Genomic DNA, 21,427 nt, shown 5'->3' with positions numbered 1-21,427 from the left:
AATGGGTTAATTTAAGATCTAAGAGCTAGCTAGAAATATACTTAAGTTATTGGCCAAATAGTATTGCAAATAATATTGTTTGTGTAATTATTTTGGTTTTGGGAGGCTGGGAAATGAATGAGCAGCTTCTACCAACACATACTGTTTCACAGAGAAACCCTGCTTCCAAAAAACAAATAAACAAAATATTTGGGAAAGACAATTATATATAAATTTTAGACCTCTCAAATCTTTGGAAGTGACAATCCAGCAGTTTTTTTGGGGGGCAGGAGGAATCTCATGTATTCCTGGTTGACCTGAAACTCAGTAGGTAGCTAAGGATGACCCTGGAATCCTTGACCCTCCCGACTCTTCCTTCCAAGTGCAGGGATTAAAGGTACGTGCCACCACACCCAGCTTATAGGGTGCTAGGGATCAAACACGGGACCTCCCTCATACATGTTAGGCAAGTACTTTACCAACTGAGCTACATCGCCAGTCCTTACAATTCAGCACATTTTAACAACTAATAAGTTCCATTTTCAATAACTTTTCAGTTCTGATATTCTGTAGGGAGCCTGGGATTAATCCACAGAGAATGGAGAAGAATGAAATAGAAGTAGGGGTCATTTTAAAAGGACTGGAGCGTGAAGGTCCACAAGCACAGCTGTGTATGTGAACTCTTTCTACTGTCTTCACCCAGCACTCACGTACCCTGCAGCCAGTTCTGCTCTTTGTAACTGCACACCAATACAAGTTGGCAAGTGAGACCTGCAATGTATTATCTCCAAGTCCCTATGCAAGCGGATGAAGGCAGAGGACAACAACAAGGAGAATCATCCCTTTTCACATCATATTGTTTAATGATGGGACATATTCTCAGATATAGGCCAGGTAATTTCTTGGACAAACATAAAGATAATAACTAAGAAGGCTACAATGTCTCTAGGTAATTTGTTTACTTTTCTTTCAGACAGGATCGCAATATAGTAGCGTGGGTTGGCCTGCAACTCCCATAGTCTAGGCTGGCCTCAGAAGAGCAGTGGGTTTACAGGCATGGGTCACCAAGCCACCTCTAGCTGATATAATCTTATGGGGCCATCTCTGAATATGTGGTCTGTCACTGACCAAGGCACATTTATGAGATGTATGACCATATCTGTGACAGGGTTTTAACTCTGTATTCCAGGCTGGCCTTGAATTCATGATGGCCTACCTGCCTGTGGCCTCTAGAACACTGAGACTGCACTAGCAGCCACTGTGCCTATTTTCACTCTGCTCACACTTACAATAATAGTGCAAGAGCAATGGCAAGTTTAACTGATGTCCTTATGAAACTGTAAAAATTATTAGTTTGGGGCTAAGCGGTGGTGGCGCACGCCTTTAATTCAAGCACTTGGGAAGCAGAGGCAAATGGATCTCCGTGAGTTTGAGGCCAGCCTGGGCTACAAGAGCTAGTTCCAGGACAGGCTCTAAAGCTACAGAGAAACCCTGTCTTGAAAAACAAACAAACAAAATTATTAGTTTGGGGGGAAGAGATGAAAATTATTAAAATCCATATATAAATTATGAAACCGTCAAATAATGAAAAAGAATTCTTTAGAAGTATTAGTTTTTGGCTCTCAAGGTGGCTCATTCAGCAGATAAAAGTGTGATCCCAGGAACCCATAGTAAAGAGAACCAACTCTTGAAAGTTGTCCTCGGATCTCCACAGGTGTGCCACACCATGTAAACCCCACACATCACCACACAACAACAATAATAATGGACTATTGCTTTTCATAATTCTCAAGCCTCTAGTTAATACATGTCTTTTTGTTAATTTTCACCAGAGACCAATAGTAATACTAATGATTTTTGTTGTTTTGTTTGGCTTTGGCTTTTAGTGTTTTGAGACAGGGTCTCACTATATAGCCTTGGTTGGTCTAGAACTTGATGGGTAGGCTAGGCTTGCTTCCAACTCATAGAGTTGCCTCTGCCTCCTGAGTACTGGTTTAAAGAGATGTTACACCACACCTGGCCTTAATAGCATAATTTTTAAATAATGGGGCTTCAGAGATGGCTTAGAAGTTAAGAATATTTACTGCACTCCTAGAAAACCAGAATTCAAGTCCCAGTATCTACAATGGTAGCTCACAACTAACTGTAACTCCAGTTCCAGAAGATCCAGTGCCCTCTTATGGCCTCCCTAGGCACTGCACACATATTGCACAGACCTCATGCAGAAGGAAAGGAGTTTGGAGCTTTAAGTCTTCCCCGCAGGAATTAGAGAGCAAAAGTCTCTCGACAGGAACAAAGATAGCTCAGTGACAGAGTGCTGCCTAGTATGCACAAAGCCCTGGGTATGAGTCTTAGCACAGCAAAACAAACAAAAACAACTGCTAACGCTCACTGCTCTTCATTTCAGAACACTACAAATAATTGATCCTAAAGATGCTTTCATAATTATTAGATGTCTAATCCAACAATCAGGGAATATAGGTATGACCAAGAGTTGGAAGCAGCCTTGGTAACACAGCAAAACCCTATTTCTCTGCCCTGCCACCAAAGTTAGCGATCTTGATTATAACAAAGTTCCTGAAAATTGTTTTGTGTGTGTATTGGAGGATATATAGAAGGATCTTCTTGTCAAAAGTCATATATATATATATATATATATATATATATATATATATGAAGTGCAGGAAAGAGGAAAAGAAATTCAGGGGCAGCTTTGGTTAATACCTGGTCCACATAAAACTCTACCTCAAAAAAGAAAACACAAGCCAGCCACAGTAGTGCATGTCTTTAATCCCAGCACTTGGGAGGCCAAAGCAGGCAGATCTCTGTGAGTTCAAGGCCAATGATTTCTAGGACAGTCAGAGCTACAAAGTGATCCCTTGTTTCAAAAAACAAACAACAACAACTATAACACACACTAGCATCTGGGACTAGGGAAGTGGCTCAGTGGTGAAGGGCTTATGCCTAGCACATGCCAAGTCATGAATTCAATCTCTAGCACTTCAAAAAAAGACTCCAAAGGATGTAGCTCAGGTCAGGGAGTGTTTGCCTAGCAAGCACAAGGACTTGGGCTCAATCCCCAGAATTGTATAAAACCAGATGTGGCACACACCTGCAATCCCCTAACTCATTAGAACTCACTTTATAGTGAGTTTAAGGCCAGCCAGCCTCAAGTGCAGGTGATCCTGTCTCAAAAACTATTTTAAAAGGGCCACCAAGCCAGACATAATAGTATTCTGGGCCGTCCTGGTCTACACAGTGAGTCCAAACTATCCAGGGATACAGAGAGACAATAGTATTCTAGGCCAGGCCATCCTGATCTACACAGTGAGTCCAGGCTACCCAGGAATACACAGAGAGATCCTGTCCCAGATAGGAGCTGGGGGTTTGGATCTAGATGGTTCAGTGGGTAGACTCCGGATGCCAAGAATGACGACCAGAGTGTGGTCTGCAGACCACACATGGTGGAAGGACAGGCTCTTGAGAGTTGTCCTGTGACCTTTCCACTGCTGTGTTGAACATGCATACATAAAAATAATTATAATAAATTTTAAAAAATCAAGTTAAACTTGAAATTCATTTACATGTCATATATACCTGCTAAAGATAATTTTATACATTTTTGTATTTGTTTTAGGATTGTGACCCATTCCATTCTCACTCAGTCAAGTACAATTTTCCAATTACAATAGCATTAAAAATTTTCAGGGGGGCTGGAGAGATGGCTCAGAGGTTAAGAGCACTGACTGCTCTTCCAGAGGTCCTGAGTTCAATTCCCAGCAACCACATGGTGGCTCACAACCATCTGTAATGATACCTGGTGCCCTCTTCTGGCCTGCAGGTGTACATGCAGGCAGAACGCTGTGTACATAATTAATAAATAAATCTTAAAAAAAATGTTTAAAAATTTTCAGACTTTGTATGATTTACAGATTTTATTTTATATATATGGGTGTTTTCCGACTTGTAGGCCAGAAGAGGGCACCAGACCCTTTGGACCTAGACTTACAGAGGGTTGTAACTGACTGGGACTCAAACTGAGGTCCTCTGGAGGAGCAGCCAGTGCTCTGAACTTCTGAGCCATCTCTTAGCACCCCCAGTACATATTTTAGATCAGGGACATTTACACCTAAAACTTAACTATAGTAGAGCTAAGTAAGGAAATCAGTCTGAAAAAAATTAAGTTCAGTAAAATCTTCAACAACATTATACACCAGCCCAGTTTGCAGTCATGGCTTCATTTGTCTGCCTGTGACTGCTTTCTTTCCTTGTCTTCTGAAGGATCTCGTGTAGCTTAGGAATGTTCTTCTAGGTGCTGGAGGACGACTTCCTGACTACACCCCAGTGTAAGAAGTACAGGCTTGTGTCATCACACCCCACTATTTTATTATACGGACCCGTGTTTAGGAACATTCACTGTGCTATGAAAATAAACTCAATCTCCCAAATCCTCACAAATAATTACTTGACGACAAAACTAGGTCTATTAACAGGTGCTGACTGCCCTCTGGTGTTCACACTAAAGATCTCCCAATGAACTAGCGATACTTCATAAAAACTCCAAGGAGCTCACACCTAGCCTCATTAAAATTAGAAAAAAAAAATGCTCATCTTGCAAGATCTTAAACAAAAATCTCCTCAACATGAGGCAAAAACTGCAACCTGAACTGCCCAATGACGGTTACCGGGTCAGGGAGTCCAGAAAGTTTGGCTCAGTTACATCAATGGCAATTGGGCAAGACAGAAGAAAATAAACTAAATTAACATCTCAAATATACTTCCTAAGCCTGGGGATACAGCTTATGGTAAGGTTACGATTCCTTTATATATATAATCAGGTATCTGTTTTTCTTAGCTGCTGAATCATCTTTCCAGCCTCTCAGGTCTAATTGATAATACAGAAAATGTCAACAAACAAAAGCTTTTTAGGACATTTAATTACATTAAGAGTAGGAATGGAGACCAGTATTATATTACAATCAGAAGACAAGCAGAAGAGCTCTGGTCTACATAGTGAGTTCCAGGTTGGCTGGAGCTCCACAGGGAGACCCAGTCTCAAAAATCAACAGATGGGTGGTGGTGGCGCACGCCTTTAATCCCAGCACTCAGGAGGCAGAGGCAGGTGGATCTCTGTGAATTTGAGACCAGCCTGGTCTACAGATTGAGTGCCAGGGCAGGCTCCAAAGCTATAGAGAAACCCTGTCTCAAAAAACAAAACAAACAAACAAAACATTAGGACTGGGGTTAGTGACAGACAGGAGGATCTCTGGGAGCGAGGCAGCCTGGTCTACATGAGGTCCAGGACAGCTAGCACTGTGTAGAGAGACCTTGTCTCAAAAGCAAACAAACAAAATAAGCTAATAAGAGTATAAATGGAAGCCGGGCAGTGGTGGCGCACGCCTTTAATCCCAGCACTTGGGAGGCAGAGGCAGGCGGATCTCTGTGAGTTCGAAACCAGCCTGGTCTACAAGAGCTAGTTCCAGGAGAGGCTCCAAAACCACAGAGAAACCCTGTCTCGAAAAACCAAAAAAAAAAAAAAAAAAAAAAAAAAAGAGTATAAATGGATACTGAGAGTGAAAAGTCTGAGAGCCACTGTTCTACATCAGCATACTGAGCAGGAGATAATTTACTCAAAGCTCTAACAGGTAAGGGCAAAGCACAAGCACCAATAAGAATGCAGGCTGTACTCACCAAATGGATCTTCCATGCCACTATTAACCAGAGTAGGGAGGCGGGGAAGAGTGTCTAAAAGACAAAAGGTACATGCATGTGATATTGAAAATGTCAAATTTATCATCTTGCATGTGTCTTTTAAATAAGCTCTACTCACTAACACTTATTATAGCTTAAACATTATTGAAAAATACCACTTATTAAATGAGAACATTGCTATTAAATGAGAACAGGCTGGTGACCTGAGCTCCAACCCTAGAATCCAGGGAAAAAGGCAGAGGCAGTAGCATCATCTACAACCTCTGCATTCCTAAGGTGAAATGGGAGACAGAGACTCACCTGGGTACTCATGGGCCAGCTCGCCTGGAGTACATAGCACAGCAGAAACAAAAGAGACTATTCTTCAACAAGGCAGAAGAAAGGCCAGGCAGTAGTTCTACCTTCCTACCTTCCTTCTTTCCTTCCTTCCTTCCTTCCTTCCTTCATTTTGGTTTTTTGAGACAGGGTTTCTCTGTGTAGCTTTGGAGCCTGTCCTGGAACTCGCTCTGTAGACCAGGCTGGCCTCGAACTCACAGAGATCAGCCTGCCTCTGCCTCCCAAATGCTGGGATTAAAGGCATGCGCCACCACTGCCCAGCTCCACACTGGAGCAGAGGCAGAGGCAGGTGGTGGATCTCTAAGTTTGAGGCCAGCCTGGTCTACAGAGTGAGTTCCAGGACAGCCAGGGCTACACAGTGAAACCCTGTCTCAGAAAAACAAAAACAAGGGGCTGGAGAGATGATCAGCGGTTAAGAGTACTGGCTGCTCTTCCAGAGGATCTGGGTTCAGTTCCCAGCACCCACATAACAGCTCACAACTGTCTGTAGCTCCAGTTCCAGGGAATCTGATACCTTCACACCAATGCACATAAAAAAATAAAGTTAAATAAATTACTGAAAAAAGCAAAACAAAACTCCTACAAGTTGATCATCAAGGCACCCAGCTCCAAAGGTGGCTAGTTCACCCCAGAAACTATGGTAAAATATATTATAGCATACTATGGTATACCAACAGAAGGGCCCAGAAGAGGGAAGAATGAGATGTTAGTGTGTGGAATAAAAACAGCAGAGTTGATGCCTGCTATGCTTCAGATGTGTTAGGAACCTTGTCCCCAGGTTGCTGGTACCGGGAAACGGAACCTTTAAGAGCTAGGACCTAATAGAGGGGACTCAGGGAACTTGAAGGAACTGTCAAGTTTATGAGAGGGACGCTATTATGAAGGCCTGAGCCTGGCCTTTTCCCCCTCCCTACCAGGGTCCTCATGAGAAGCCTTCAGCAAAGCTGGAAAACTTACTGGTCCACAGCACATACAAAAATCTCTGTCTAATCACTAGTTAGCCACTGAGCAACAAGCACAGACTACAGTGGGTACACAGAACAAAGAACACACACACTTTGCATTTACAGGTTTAGCCCAGGAGAGTCACCAAACAAAGAAAAAGAAACCCACAGGGCGAGCAGTCTCTTTTCAGGGCCGCCACACCACACTGTTTATTTGTTGTCTCTTTCTCCATTTTTTTAAACCCCCCTTTCTTTTATTTTCCTCACATACACTATATACATAAAACCAAAAAATGGGGATTTTAAAAATTGAGAAAGAAACAACAAGTAAATAAGAAAGCTTGGCTTGTAATCAGGTGGGAGAAAAGCAGCTGAGAAAACTGAACTGGGCCAGGTTCTCTAATCCCAGCTGTCAACAGGCAGAGGCAATCTGAACTCTGGGAGTTAGAGGCCAGCCTGATCTACGTAGCAAGTTCCAGGACAGCCAGGGCTACCTGGTAAAATGCTGTTTTGTTTTGTTTTTTAAAGGAGGACACCTTTGATCCCAGTACTCTGGAGACAGAGGCAGGCAGATCGCTGTGAGTTCGAGGCCAGCCTAGTCTACAAAGCTAGTTCTATTACAGACAAGGATACACAAAGAAACCCTGTCTCAAAAAACCAAGGAAATAAAAGCTGAATCAAGAAATTCTAACTGTAAAACTTAAAAGATTTGAATATGCTATCAAAAAATACTTGTAAATCTAAAGAATTAAAGAAGGGCTACGGGGAGCTCAACAGAAAACTCATTTCACAGGATTTGGTCTCTAACATCACAAAAAAGCAAAAAGAGCCGGGTGGTAGTGGCGCGCGCTTTTAATCCCAGCACTCGGGAGGCAGAGGCAGGTGAATCTCTGTGAGTTTGAGTCCAGCCTGGTCTACAAGAGCTAGTTCCAGGACAGGCTCCAAAGCTACAGAGAAACCCTGTCTCAATAAATAAATAAATAAATAAATAAATAAATAAAGCAGCCTCTACCATACAACAGAAAACAAAAGTATCTGCTGGGACTAGAAAGCAGACTCAGTGGTAAGAGCATTGGCTACTCTTCCAAAGGACTCAGGTTTGATTCCCAGCACCCCATCAGGTGGCTCACAGTTGCCTCTCAATCCAGATCCAGGGGATCCAGTGCCTTTTCCACAGCTCTTGTTTGCACATGATGCATATGTGTATACACTCAAGTACACACACATAAAATTAAAAAATAAATCTTAAAAAAGAGAAGAAATACCAAGAACTGTGTGCTAAGCAATTCACATGAAGATTAAGACTTTATCTTGTGCTGGAGATGTAGCCCAGAGGTAGTCATAACTGTCATAATTAACTGTAAAAATATAAAAACCAGGGGACTGAAAAGTTAGCTCAGCAATTAAGAGCACTAGTAGCTCTTCCAGAGGACACAGGTACAATTTCCAGCATCTACATGGCAACTCAAAACTGTCTGTAACTTCAGTTCCAGAGGATCTGATCCTCACACAGACATACATGGAGACAAAACACCAATATACATAAAATAAAAATAAATTATAAAAGAATATAAAAACAAACTTTCTTTAATGGAGAATACTTTGGGGGAAAAAAGGTAGTTTCTATTAAGATACAAAGTGGTGGCGCACGCCTTTAATCACAGCACTCGGGAAGCAGAAGCAGGTAGATCTCTGTGAGTTCGAGACCAGCCTGGTCTATAGGATGACTTCCAGCTTGCTCTACAGCATAAGTTCCAGGATGGCCAGGAATACACAGAGAAACCCTATCTCAAAGCAAACACAAACAAAAGATACAAGGGAAGGAGTGGGAATATAGAATTTGCCCATCATATATAGGCCCTAACATGGCAACAAGGCAGCCTCCTTCATCTCCCCCAAAAAAAGACCTCCAAGTTTTACAAAGGGACAGATTCTTGGCTCAGTGTCCCCTCACTCCCTTTTCCTTTTCTAGCAGCAGCAGCAGCATCTGCAGCTTACAACAAAAGATACTCAGGTCACTTGCCTGGAAACACTCCATTAGGTAAAGCAAGATGCCATTATCCCTATGTTCAAGATGAAAGACTAAGGCCCAAGGATGAGACATAACCCAGCCATGTGACACAGGCCTAATCTCAGTACTTCTGAAACTGAGGCAGGAGGATCATTTCAGGTTCATAGTGAGCTTCAGACCAGTGTGAGCTGTCATATATAGTAAGACCCTGTCTCTAACAAAACAAGTTTATTTTAAAAATAAAAGACATTATCTGAGCTGGCTGTATAATTATTGAAACTTTTGTTTACTGTGTAGTCACTGTCTGTCTTTTTTTGTTTATTTGTTTTCCAAGACAGGGTTTCTCTGTGCAGCTTTGGAGCCTGTCCTGGCACTCCCTCTGTAGACCAGGCTGGCCTCAAACTCACAGAGATCCGCCTGCCTCTGCCTGCTGAGTGCTGGGATTAAAGGTGTGCGCCACCACCGCCTGCTTACTGTCTGTCTTTTTTCCTCCCCTAATCAGTACCAGTCTGCAAAGTCTGTAGAACCCAAGAGGAGAAAACACTGTCACTGCTTTGTCCTCGGGACCTAGAGTCCTAACTTTCATCAAGGCTGAATGAGTAAAAGGATGGATTTGGAAATAAAGTACAGCAACATTAATAAAAGAGACAGAGAGAAAAGAGTTCATTCTCACTACAGTATCAAAACAAAACGGGCATTGGTTAGTTTAAAAGGCTAAATTAGTCTGTAATCCAGCACTGAGATTGAGGCAGCAATGAAAATCTGAGGCTAGGGGCTGGAGAGATGGCCCAGCGGTTAAGAGCACTGACTGCTCTTCCAGAGGACCCGGGTTCGATTCCCAGCACCCACATGGCAGCTCACAACTGTCTGAAAATGCAGTTCCATGAGATCTGACACCTTCACACCAACAAACATAATAAAGTTAAGTAAATAAATAAAAAAAAAAATCTGAGGCTAGCCTGGGCTACAGAGCAATATCATATCTTAAAAAGAAGAAAACAAGACAAAGAACCTGGACTAATTCCACTGGAATGCTACGCATTTCACTTAACAATTTAAGTACGAGAGTTGAAGTAGATTGCTATTCTGATGTCACATTTATGGCATGTACTAACAGAAAACCAAGACTAAACTGCAGGTTTAGTCTGATCAGAACTTTTTACTAAGCAAAAAAATTAAGAAAGCATTTCCCTGGGGCTGGAGAGATGGCTCAGTGGTTAAGAGCACCGTCTGCTCTTCCGGAGGTCCTGAGTTCAATTCCCAGCAACCACATGGTGGCTCACAACCATCTGTAATGAGATCTAGCGCCCTCTTCTGGCATGTGGGCATGCATGGAGGCAGAATGTTGTATACATAATAAATAAATAAATAAATCTTTAAAAAAAAAAAAAGAAAGCATTTCCCCAAGTCTTAATGCTCTAAAAAAAAAAAAAACCATGCATTTGAGTTCTGTCTTCAATGTTAGGCTCAGGAGCCAAAGCAGCCTTACCCATCTTCTCTTACAAACTTTTTTTTTTGTTTTTTATTTATTTATTTATTTATTTTTTTATTTATTTATTTTTTTTTTTTTTTAGTTTTTCGAGACAGGGTTTCTCTGTAGCTTTGGAGCCTGTCCTGGAACTAGCTCTTGTAGACCAGGCTGGTCTCGAACTCACAGAGATCTGCCTGCCTCTGCCTCCCGAGTGCTGGGATTAAAGGCGTGCGCCACCACCGCCCGGCTGTTTTTTATTTTTTTTTAAACAGGGTTTCTCTGTGGTTTTGGAGCCTGTCCTGGAACTAGCTCTTGTAGACCAGGCTAGCCTCGAACTCACAAAGATCCGCCTACCTCTGCTGGGATTAAAGGCGTGCGCCACCACTACTCGGCTCAGACAGACTTTTAAAACCACAACTTAGTAATTCATCACCCTTGTGTCCCCAAGGCCCCATAAAATTGCCGTTCTGCCTACAGACAGGATAAGCAAGCCGGAGTGAAGCAGCAATCTTCCAAACAGCTGACGGAAAAGACATCATGGTACTGGAAAGTTCAGTTCCTGAGGAATTTGTTTGGGCTGGAAAATAATTCTGTAATTTTGCTCTAATATTCAGATCTCAGCAAACGAAAGCAGTTTGTGGAAATATGACTAGCAGCTATATTAAATCTGAGGTAACAGAAAGCGCTAGGCTTGCTATTTATATTTGGTTCAGCTTTCCTTCCAGGGCTAAGTGTCTGGCTTTGGGCTAGTCACTTTACATTTTAGGCAAGGCTGCATCAGCTGCAAAGTGAGAACCAATACCTCACAGATCCGTGGTGAGGATATACAATGTATGTTAAAGGAACTTATACAATGTATACAAGTCCTCAAAAATTAACATGGACAGCACTATCATGTTTGAGGAAACAAGCCAGAAAGTAGCAAGCCTGCTATAAATTCAGAATTTCAGAGCTAGATGTGCTGGTACAACCATAATCTTAGCACTTGGAAAGACAAAGGCAGGATAGGAGAGTTCAAGGCCAGACTAGGCTAATAGGAGACCATTCTCAAATAAATAAATTTCTATGACCAATAATTGAAGAATAGCTGGGGCTAGAGGTGTAAGCACCACAGCAGAGTGGGTATTGGATTCCAGTCCTAACACAACAAAAAAGAAAAAAAAATGTGAACTAGCAAAATGGTTCAGATGGTAAAGGCTCTTCCTGCGCAAGCCTGGTCATTGGCATGAAGTAGGAGAAAACCAACTCCACCGAGTCGGTCTCTAATGTCATACCTACACTGTCTCCACTGCACTCTCTCCCACACTCATTTAAGAAAACATTTCTTTCCCCTTGAGATAAGGTTCTGGCTGGTCTTGAACCCATGATCTTCCCTAGCCACAGAAGTATCGGGGTTACGGGGATGTGCCACCACAACTTTCTAGGAAAGATACAACCGGTGTCAAGGTATGAGCCTGTATTAAGGACCTTCTATCTCTATACAACATTAACACAATCCAAGCGTCTCAAAGTCATTTCCATTACAAAATGCCAGGCAGAATAATGAAGACTTTATTTGCCCACATGGCTAGGGCGGGGATTTAGCCTCAAAACACCTTTCCTGATTCATGTAAAGAAGTCCCAGTTGCCCTCCCTCAGGAATTTGAAATACTAACCAGTTTTCAAAGGGGTTTCTACCTTGGCCTCTGTGATAGTTCGCGATGGGGTCTTAGACGGGACTCTAACCAAATTGGATCAGATCCAAGAATCCAGCGGTGGCCAGAAAGAATACATTTTATCACTCTTCCCCTAAAGCGCTTCCATTCTTTTCACCTGATAAAAACAAACCAAACTTGCTTTCTAGAATATACTGAGTTTTCTACAAAGCAAGTTCTTCAATGAGCGAACTTTTTCTTTGGAGTTTTTCTGGGGAATCGAGGAGCTGCGTGGGCGACTGAAAGTGCCAAAGACTATTTGCAGGAAATGAATGATGTCCTAGAAATCTCTCCGCTCCGATTTTCAGGTTTCTAAAGCAACGATTCGCTTGTTTGCCCGCCCCATACACACACACACACACACACACGCATCGCAGTAAATTCCACTCTTCCTCAGTTTCCGGGGTTGGGGCTTCAAGTCTCACTTCTTTTTCTTAGACACCATCCTCTGGGGGCGAAAAGCGCCTTGAGTTTTGATCCCTAACTGCCGGAGGCTGACACTTAGAAACTGGACAATAACCTCAAAGTTTCCACAGAAACTACACCAGGCTCCAAAGCCTCGGTCCGTTCTGCTCCGCCGGGATGCAGAGGGCTGAGGGAGGTCACTTTTGAAAGATGGACTTTGACCCGATCCAGTTACTGTAACCGGATCCCCAGGGAGCGGTCCCCGGCAGGACTTGCGGGCTCCCCCGGAGACCGAGACTCCAAGCACAGTCAGTCACAAAGGGGGAAAAAGCGGCGCAGACAAAAGGGCCCCGCGGAGCTGGGGGGCGGAGAGCGCGAGTCTGCGCCGGCCCGGCCACAGGCGGGGAAACAGCAGCGGGACCGTTGTGGGAGGGCCGAGGGAGGAGGCTACGGCCCGCCACGCCCTGGCTGCACGGACCGCCGCCCGCGCCGTTACCCCCCACCCCGGCCCGGCCCGGCCCGCGACCCTCCGCTCAGCCGAGACCGCGGCTGCGGCGCGCGCGAGTCGCTCACTTTCCCGAGTTTGGAGAACTCACCCAGGTCGCCGCTGCCTCCGCGGGCTCCACAGCACTTTCTCCCGGAAATCCTACCTGGTCTCTGGCCGCCTGGCTAGAGCCGGAGCCTTCGGCCCCCGGGGAGGGGGGGCGGAGGGAGCAGGCTGGACAGTGAGGATAGGAAGTGCCTCCGCGGAGGCTCACGGGACTTGTAGTCGCCAGCCGTGGCCAGCTGAGTGGCGATCGGGACAAAATGGCGGGAACTGCCGGCCCTCCGCCCCGCAGGGCCTGGCCCCCCACTCTGCCGGTCTGGGCATGCGCCGCCCGCGGCCGGTGCGCTGCACTTAAATGGGTTTGGGCAGCTTGCCTAGTTCTGAGCAAAGCGAAGGTCTCTGGCTTGGGAAGACACGTTCAGTAACAGACGCCCGACGATGCCCAAGAAAGGAGTTGATGGATGTGTGGTGTTCTACAGTCTGTGTCTCAAACTATCGAGAGACAATTTGAAGGGTCAAAAAGTTACAGTTTACCCTCAATGTTGTGCGAAAATAAGGAACCCAGCCCATTATGCACAGACATGCAACCTCCACACTCCCCACTGTCTGTATTATCCGCACTATCACCTAGTGGAAGCCACCATCTGTCTCTGAGCTGCACTCATTCCAGACCCCAGGGCTATCACCCTCCAGACACCCTCCTTGCTGCTGCTGGAGGATCTTTCTAAATGCCAAACCCATGGGTCACACCCATATAAGACCTAAATGTAACTTTTTGTTTTGTTTTTGTTTTTTGAGACTGGATTTCTCTGTGTAGACCTGGCTGTCCTGGAACTCACTCTGTAGAACACAGAGATTCACCCGCCTCTGCCTTAATGCTGCAGTTAAACACATGCGCCACCACCGTCCAGCCAAAAATGTAAACGTTTTTAAATTACCATACACAGGAGAAAAATCTATGCCTTTCAAATACATAATCCATAACATCAAAAAATCGCAATAAATTACAACCCAGTTGTGGTGGCACACACCTGTATTCCTAATTGCTCTGGAGATTGGAAGTATTATGAGTTCAAGATCAATTTAGTTTACAGAGTTCCAAGGTAGTCAGAGCTACATAGTAAGACCCTGTCTCAAAAAAACAAAACAAAACAAAACAAAACAAAAAAACAGGTCAGCCAGATGCTGTCTGGTAATAATAATAATAACAATAATAATAAATGATAATAAGATAATAATAATTGCATGTTGTGGAGTATTTCAAGATGTGTTACGTTTGCTTATGTTGTGAAATGTTTATTTAATGATGCAAAGAAGTGATGTATTCTTGAATGTTGCATTTGTTTATCTCTGTAAAGCTGCGTTGCTTTTGCTCTAAAACACCTGATTGTGCCAGTCGGTGGTGGTGCACATCTTTAATCCCAGCACTAAGGAGGCAGAGGCAGGTGAATCTCTGTGAGTTTGAGCCTAATCCTAACCTGGTCTAAAGAGGGAGTTTCAGGACAGGCTCCAAACAAAGCTACACAGAGAAACCCTGTTGCTAAAAACCAGAAAACCACAACAACAACAACAACAAAAAAAAAAACCCTACCTGATTAGTCTAATAAAGAACTGAACGGCCAATAGCTAGGCAGAAGAGATAAATAGGCAGGACTGCCAGGCAGAGAGAATAAATTGGAGAAGAAATCTAGGTTGAAGAAGAGAGAGGCGATAGAGAAGGAGGATACCAAAGGCCAGCCACCCAGCTACACAGCAAGCCATGGAGTAAGAAGAAAAATATATAGAATAGAGAAAGATAAAATTCCAGAGGCAAAAGGTAGATGGGATAATTTAAGAAAAGCTGGCTAGAAACAAGCCAAGCTAAGACCTGGCATTCATAAGAATAAGACTCAGTGTGTTTATTTGGGAGCTGGGTGGCAGCCCCACCCCACCATCCCCACCCTGGCAAAGAGCTAAGAGTCTATCCTAGTAGGTTACCTCACTTACCTCTATTTAACACCTTTCTCTTGTTATTCACGCACTTTATCTCCCTTGGTACCTTTTGTAACTCATTTCACAGGAGATCTGATGCCCTCTTCTGGCCTCTGTGGGTACTGCATGCACACAGTATATACACACACACACACACACACACACACACACACACGCAGGCAAAACACCCATACACATAATTTTTAAAAAGTTATTTTAAAAAGTACTTCCCTCTTGGGCAGATGAGATGGCTTGCTGTGGAATATAATCCTTTTGAACACTGTGAAGATTTTTTTTTTTAGTTTTTCGAGACAGGGTTTCTCTGTGGTTTTGGAGCCTGTCCTGGAACTAGCTCTGTAGACCAAGCTGGTCTCGAACTCACAGAGATCTGCCTGCCTCTGCCTCCTGAGTGCTGGGATTAAAGGCGTGCGCCACCATCGCCCAGCCCACTGTGAAGATTTGTCACTCGAATTGGATTAATAAAAGGCTGAATGGCCAATAACGAGGGAGGATTTTCAGGGCAGACAGGACACTGGGAAGAAAGGTGGTGATAGGGGTGAAAGAGCAGCCAGACAGAGAGGAAGGATAACATGTAGAACATGACGTAACACAGCCAAGAATTGTGTAGCATGTAAATTAATAAATATGGGCCAATTTAAAATCTAAGAACTAGTTAGTAACAAACCTAAGCCATCGGAAGATCATTTGTAATTAATAATAAGTCTCTGTGTGGTTATTTGGGAGCTAGCTAGTGGGACAGAAAACCCCACCTACAGTGGCTCACCTGGAAGAGCACCTTACCACCAAGCCTTATGACTTGAGTTGGATACCTGGAATCCACATGGTAGGAGAGAACCGAGCCCTCTGACCTTCATATTCCCTCTGGAGCACACATGAGCCCCCCTCCTATAAATAAATAAATAAATGTGTTCATTGTTTTTTACTCTTTTGGGGGGCCTGCCACCCAGCTCCCAGATAAATTATACAAAGGCTTATTATTTATAAATATCCAAGCTTAGCTTGGCTTGTTTCTAGCCAGCTTTCCTTAACTAACCCATTTGGACTTTTTTTTTTTTTTTTTTTTTGTGACAGGGTTTCTCTTTAGCTTTATGGCCTGTCCTGGAACTAGCTCTTGTAGACTAGGCTGGTCTTTAACTCACAAAGATCTGCCTGCCTCTGCCTCCCTACTGCTAAGATTAAGGCATGCACCACCACCACCGCCGGCTTGCTTTTTCCTTTTCTAACAGGGTTTCTCTGAGTAATTTTGGAGCCTGTCCTGGAACTGGCTTTGTAGACCAGGCTGGCCTTAAAGGTGAGTGTCACTACCACCCCACCTTATGTTCACTTTTTGGCTGGCTGGGTGACTGGGTGGCTGGTTCCTGATGTCCTCCTCTTCTTGTTCTATCTTGCTCCTTCTGTTTTTTTTTGTTTTGTTTTGTTTTGTTTTGTTTTTTTGCTTTTTCTAGACAGGGTTTCTCTGTGGCTTTGGAGCCTACCCTGGAACTAGCTCTGTAGACCAGGCTGGTCTTGAACTCGCAGAGATCCGCCTGCCTGTGCCTCCTGAGTGCTGGGATTAAAGGTGTGCGCCACCACCGCCCGGCTTGCTCCTTCTGTTTGTTCAGATTTCTCCTCCTATTTATTCTCTCTGCCTGCCAGCCCTACCTATTCTTTCTCCTGCCTTGCTATTGGCCCGTCAGCTCTTTCTTAGACCATCAGGTGTTTTAGACTGGCAAAGAATCACAGCTTCACAGAATTTAACAAGTGCAACATAAACAGAAGTAACACACCTTAAAATAATATTCCCCAACATAAAAGTACTTCCCTATTTTTTTAAAGAACTTTTCTTTTTTTAAGATTTATTTATTTGTTATGTATACAATGTTCCTCCTACATGTATGCCTGAACCCCAGAAGAGGGCACCAGATTTCATTATAGGTGGTTGTAAGCCAACCTGTGGTTGTTGGGAATTGAACTCAACACCTCTGGACAAGCAGTGTGCACTCTTAGCCTCTGAGCCCCCTCACTAGCCTCATGAATCTCCCTCTTAGAATGATATCTCTAAAACGTCAGTGCATGGGCATTCAAGTGCACCTCAGTGTTGTCTGGTGAAGGTAGCGGTGTGTCCAGAGTTCATAAAAACTCTATAAATGCAGACGTGAGTTGTGGACATCAGATGGTCATGCTCTTCAGGCAAATTTTATGTAGTAAAAAAATTTATGGTTTGTCATACTTAAAATTGTTTTTCAGAAAAATAGTTCCTTTATTAGGATTATAGAGGAAAAAAACTGTATGTGGTGGCACACCCCTTAATCCCAACACTCAGGATGCAGAGGCAGGAAGATCTCTGAGTTGAAGGCCAGCCTGGTCTACAGAGCTAGTTCCATGACAGCCAAGACTACACAGAGAAACCTTGTCTTGAAAAATCAAATGAATAATAGTAGTAGTAGTAATAGGACTGGAGAGATGGCTCAGAGGTTAAGAGCAGTGACTGCTTTTACAGAGGTCCCGAGTTCAATTCCCAGCACCCACGTGGTGGCTCACAAACATTTGTAATGAGATCTGGCGCCCTCTTATGGCCTATATGCAATCATGCAGACAGAACTCTATATAAATAATAAATAAATATTTTAAAAAATGATATTTCCAGGCAGTGGTGATGCACACCTTTAATCCCAGCACTCAGGAGGCAGGAGCAGGCAGATCTCTGTGAGTTCGAGGCCAGACTGGTCTATAGGAACTAGTTCCAGGACAGGCTCCAAAGCTACAGAGAAACCCTGTCTTGAAAACTCATCCCCCCCCCAAAAAAAAAAATAATAAATGGTCTGGAGAGATGGCTCAGCAGTTGAGAGCACTGACTTCTCTTCCAGAGGACCCTGGTTCAATTCCCAGAATCCACATGGCAGCTCACAACTGTCTGTAACTCTAATTTCAGGGAACTTGAAACCCTCACACAGATATAAACAGCAACACACACAAAATAAAAATAAATAAATTATTTAAAAAAAATAATAAAGAATTATAGAGGAAGAGAGATAGAATGGAGTTAACAGTTTACATGACAACTTCAATATCTTTTTATAAGATTTATTTTAATTATGTATATTCACATGTGCCTCTCTGTGATGTTCATGCATGTGTGTGTTTAAATACATGTAAGTGTTTGTGTGTGTGCATGTGCGTTTGTGTATGGGGTGTGAGCCCAAAGTTGGTGGCAGGTGTCTTCCTTTCTTGACTTTGTATATTAAGGCAAACGAACCTGGAGCCCACCAGTTCCAATTGATCTAGCTAGCCAACTTACCCAGGGATCCTCTCTGTCTGCCCCACTAGGATTGCAGGCAGCTATCATGGCTGCCCAGCTTTTATGGGGGTGCTGCTGATGCAAACTCCAGTCCTCAGAGTGAGTGGCAAGCACTGTGTCCACACAGCCATCTCCCCAGCCCCGCTCAGTATCTTCTCTTTTGTTTTAGGCTTTCCTGTCCTATTAGCTTCTTACTGAAGCATTGTGGCCTCATTTAACAAGGCCTTATTGTGTTGGGATGTTTGGACCTGGGTTTTATTCGGATCTGTACTTGTAGATTTAATGAGGAGATGGTGAAAAATAATGGTCAGAAACGACACTTAAATTTATCTTGAGATCCAGTTTCATGTATCCCGAGCTGGCCTCACACTTGCGGGACAGCTGAAGATGGCCTTGAACCTCTGATCCTTCTGCTTCCACATTCCTAATGCTGGAATTACAACCGTAGGCTACCATGCATGCTTCACGTGGAGCTGAGAATCGAACCCAGGACGTTGTATGTGCTAGGCAAACACTCTGTCAACTGAGCTGCAGCTCGGCCCAGGAAATGGCATTTTGTTATTTTAGCTTTGGAGCGACAGGGTTTCTGAGAATACTCACTTCTAAAAGCAAGCCTTTTATTTCTTTTTATCTAGATTAGCTGTGACCTAGAAGCAGAAAGTCTTAGCGCTTGTTAAAGTTTATTCTGTGGGGGTTTTTGTTTGTTTGTTTGTTTGTTTTTGAGACAGGGTTTCTCTGTGGCTTTGGAGCCTGTCCTGGAACTAGCTCTGTAAATCAGGCTGGTCTCGAACTCACAGAGATCCTCCTGCCTCTGCCTCCCGAGTGCTGGGATTAAAGGCGTGCGCCACCACCGCCCGGCTATTCTGTGAGTTTATTTTTTAAAATATCCAAGTTGTTTTTGGAAAACAGAATTTATGGATAGAAACATTGCCAATAAACTCACTCCTTGGTCAAGGATGACCTTGGATCCTAATCCACCAGGCTCGGGTCTCCAGAGTGTCCCAGAGGTTGTGTCAGTAGAGACTGTTAATGCTGCTGCCACCTACAGGCCACAGGGCTCACGAACAGGTTCACAAATCCTCCCCTCAGCTCTGGATTTCCCCAGCTATATATCACCCAACAGTCTGCCCACAAAAACACAGTTGTAATTAGGGGTTCCTAAAAGAGGGGTCTGTGACATCAGACTGGGTTTGGAGCTTGTTTCCTGCCCTCGTGAGTATTACCTCAGTTTCCTCACTTATAAAATAGATATGATAACACTAGTTCCTTCCCAGAGATCTGGTGAGGACAGAATCAGGGCCTAAAGAGCACAGGGCCCCGGCACATAACGACTCTGCAACCACTGCTAATAGCTGTCAGGTAGATTAGCACCTACCCCAGACCAAGCTGAAGATGGTGCCTCTCTGCACGGCAGTCCAGCTGGCAGACCTTTCGCATCGGTTACTACCACATATACCTTGTGACCTCGGGCAAGTGTCTCAACCTTGCTGAACCTTGCTTGACCTCACAGGTGGTTTAAGAGATTAGTGAGGTCATCTGTGTAAAGCACTGAGACAGAGCCTGGCATGGAATCCACAGATAACAAATGGAGGGATGACGGAATGATGATTAAGACAGAAATAGTTACCAAGGATAGCTAAAGGTTGAACAGCACCAGACTGCACACAGGCAGGTTCCAGGCAGTGACTAGCCTTCGGGCATTTTTCAAATTGTTGGCCAACGTTAAAAATAGAATTGCTTGCCCACATGTGATATACAGACATGCACACAGGCAAAATACCCTTACACATAAAATAATCATGAAATGTTCTAGAAGAAAAATTCCTCTTGAGAGTAGAGTGCTCGCCTATAATCCCCCACCTAAGCAGGAGGTTAAAGCAGACAGATTGTGAGTTTGGTAGTGATTGTGGGCTACGTGGCACAACCCTCTCTCTAAAACAAAGCAAAACCCGTCTGAGTGGGGAGAATTCACAGGACTGCAGGGGTAGAAGAAGGGAGCTGAGGGGTTAAGGCCATGGGACTAGGACCTGATTCAAAGGTAGACTTTCTGCTTACCTGGCAGGCACAGAACCAACCCTAGGTTCAATCCCCAGCACCACAAAGGGTAGAGAAAGGGCTATTTTTTTGGTTTTTTGGTAGAGGGCTTGCCTAGCATGTATGAAACCTACCCCACGTACACCAGTCAGAGCAGTACATGCCTGTAATCCAACCCTTGAGAAGTGGAGGTGGAAGGGTCAGTTCAAGGTCATCCTCCAATATGTGGTCAATCCTCAGCCATCCTAGAATATATGAGAACCCGTCTCAAAAAAAAAAAAAGACAAGAAAAGAAAAGAAAGGAAAGAAGGAGAAAGAAAAAGAAAATTCATCTTAAGTTACATAGTGAGAACCTTTGTCTCAAAACAGAAACAAAAAGCAGAAATTTCATATTTAGGTCTGATTCTTTCTTTTGGGGGGGGAGGGGTTTCGAGACAGGGTTTCTCTGTGGTTTTGGAGCCTGTCCTGGAACTAGCTCTTGTAGACCAGGCTGGTCTCGAACTCACAGAGATCTGCCTGCCTCTGCCTCCCGAGTGCTGGGATTAAAGGCGTGCGCCACCACCGCCCGGCTAATTCTTTCTTTTTAAGATATGAACATCTGACCATATGTCACATCCAACTACAAAGAGCGTACAACAGAGAAAGTTAATTTATTCTAAGCAAGCCAAGTGACAGTTCTTGAAGAAGTGACATTAAATCAGAGCTTCCACTCAGGAATGAGGGCAGTCACCTATAATCTTAGAAGTTTGAAGCCAGCCTGGGTTATGTGGTCCCTGGATAGTCCGTCCTAGACTACAGACTGAGACCCTGTCTCAAAAACAAACAAATTCAGGAAAAGAAGATAAAAGCCAAGACGTAAAAGTGGAGTGGAGGGGGCTAGAGAGATGGCTCAGTGGTTAAGAGCATTGCCTGCTCTTCCAAAGGTCCTGAGTTCAATTCCCGGCAACCACACGGTGTCTCACAACCATCTGTAATGACGCCTGGTGCCCTCTTCTGGCCTGCAGACATACACACAGAATATTGTA

The 21,427-nt window shown here is 43.9% G+C and overlaps 1 protein-coding gene across 3 annotated transcripts in view; it reads right to left on the bottom strand.

Annotated features, from left to right (window-relative positions):
- Positions 1–13,248, bottom strand: part of Phactr4 (phosphatase and actin regulator 4) — a 73,156-nt gene extending 59,908 nt beyond the window's left edge. For 2 of the 3 annotated variants that reach the window (XM_041652084.1, XM_041652087.1), the window contains exons 1-2: positions 13,149–13,248; positions 5,671–5,724 (exon numbers count right to left, since the gene is read on the bottom strand). In XM_041652084.1, the coding sequence (XP_041508018.1) occupies positions 5,671–5,686 (16 nt within the window). In that variant the 5' untranslated portion in view covers positions 5,687–5,724; positions 13,149–13,248. Of the gene's footprint in view, positions 1–5,670; positions 5,725–12,108; positions 12,497–13,148 lie in introns of those variants that run through there. The other variant, XM_041652085.1, reaches the window with a different exon arrangement.
- Positions 13,249–21,427: the final 8,179 nt, after the last annotated feature.

This window comes from Microtus oregoni, unplaced genomic scaffold (assembly GCF_018167655.1).
Source record: "Microtus oregoni isolate MIOR12 unplaced genomic scaffold, Mior012 000005F_ref0000423, whole genome shotgun sequence".
Classification (NCBI taxonomy): Eukaryota; Metazoa; Chordata; class Mammalia; order Rodentia; family Cricetidae; genus Microtus; species Microtus oregoni.
Note: the sequence above shows the minus strand (reverse complement) of the source record. Positions and strands in the feature narration are given on the sequence as shown.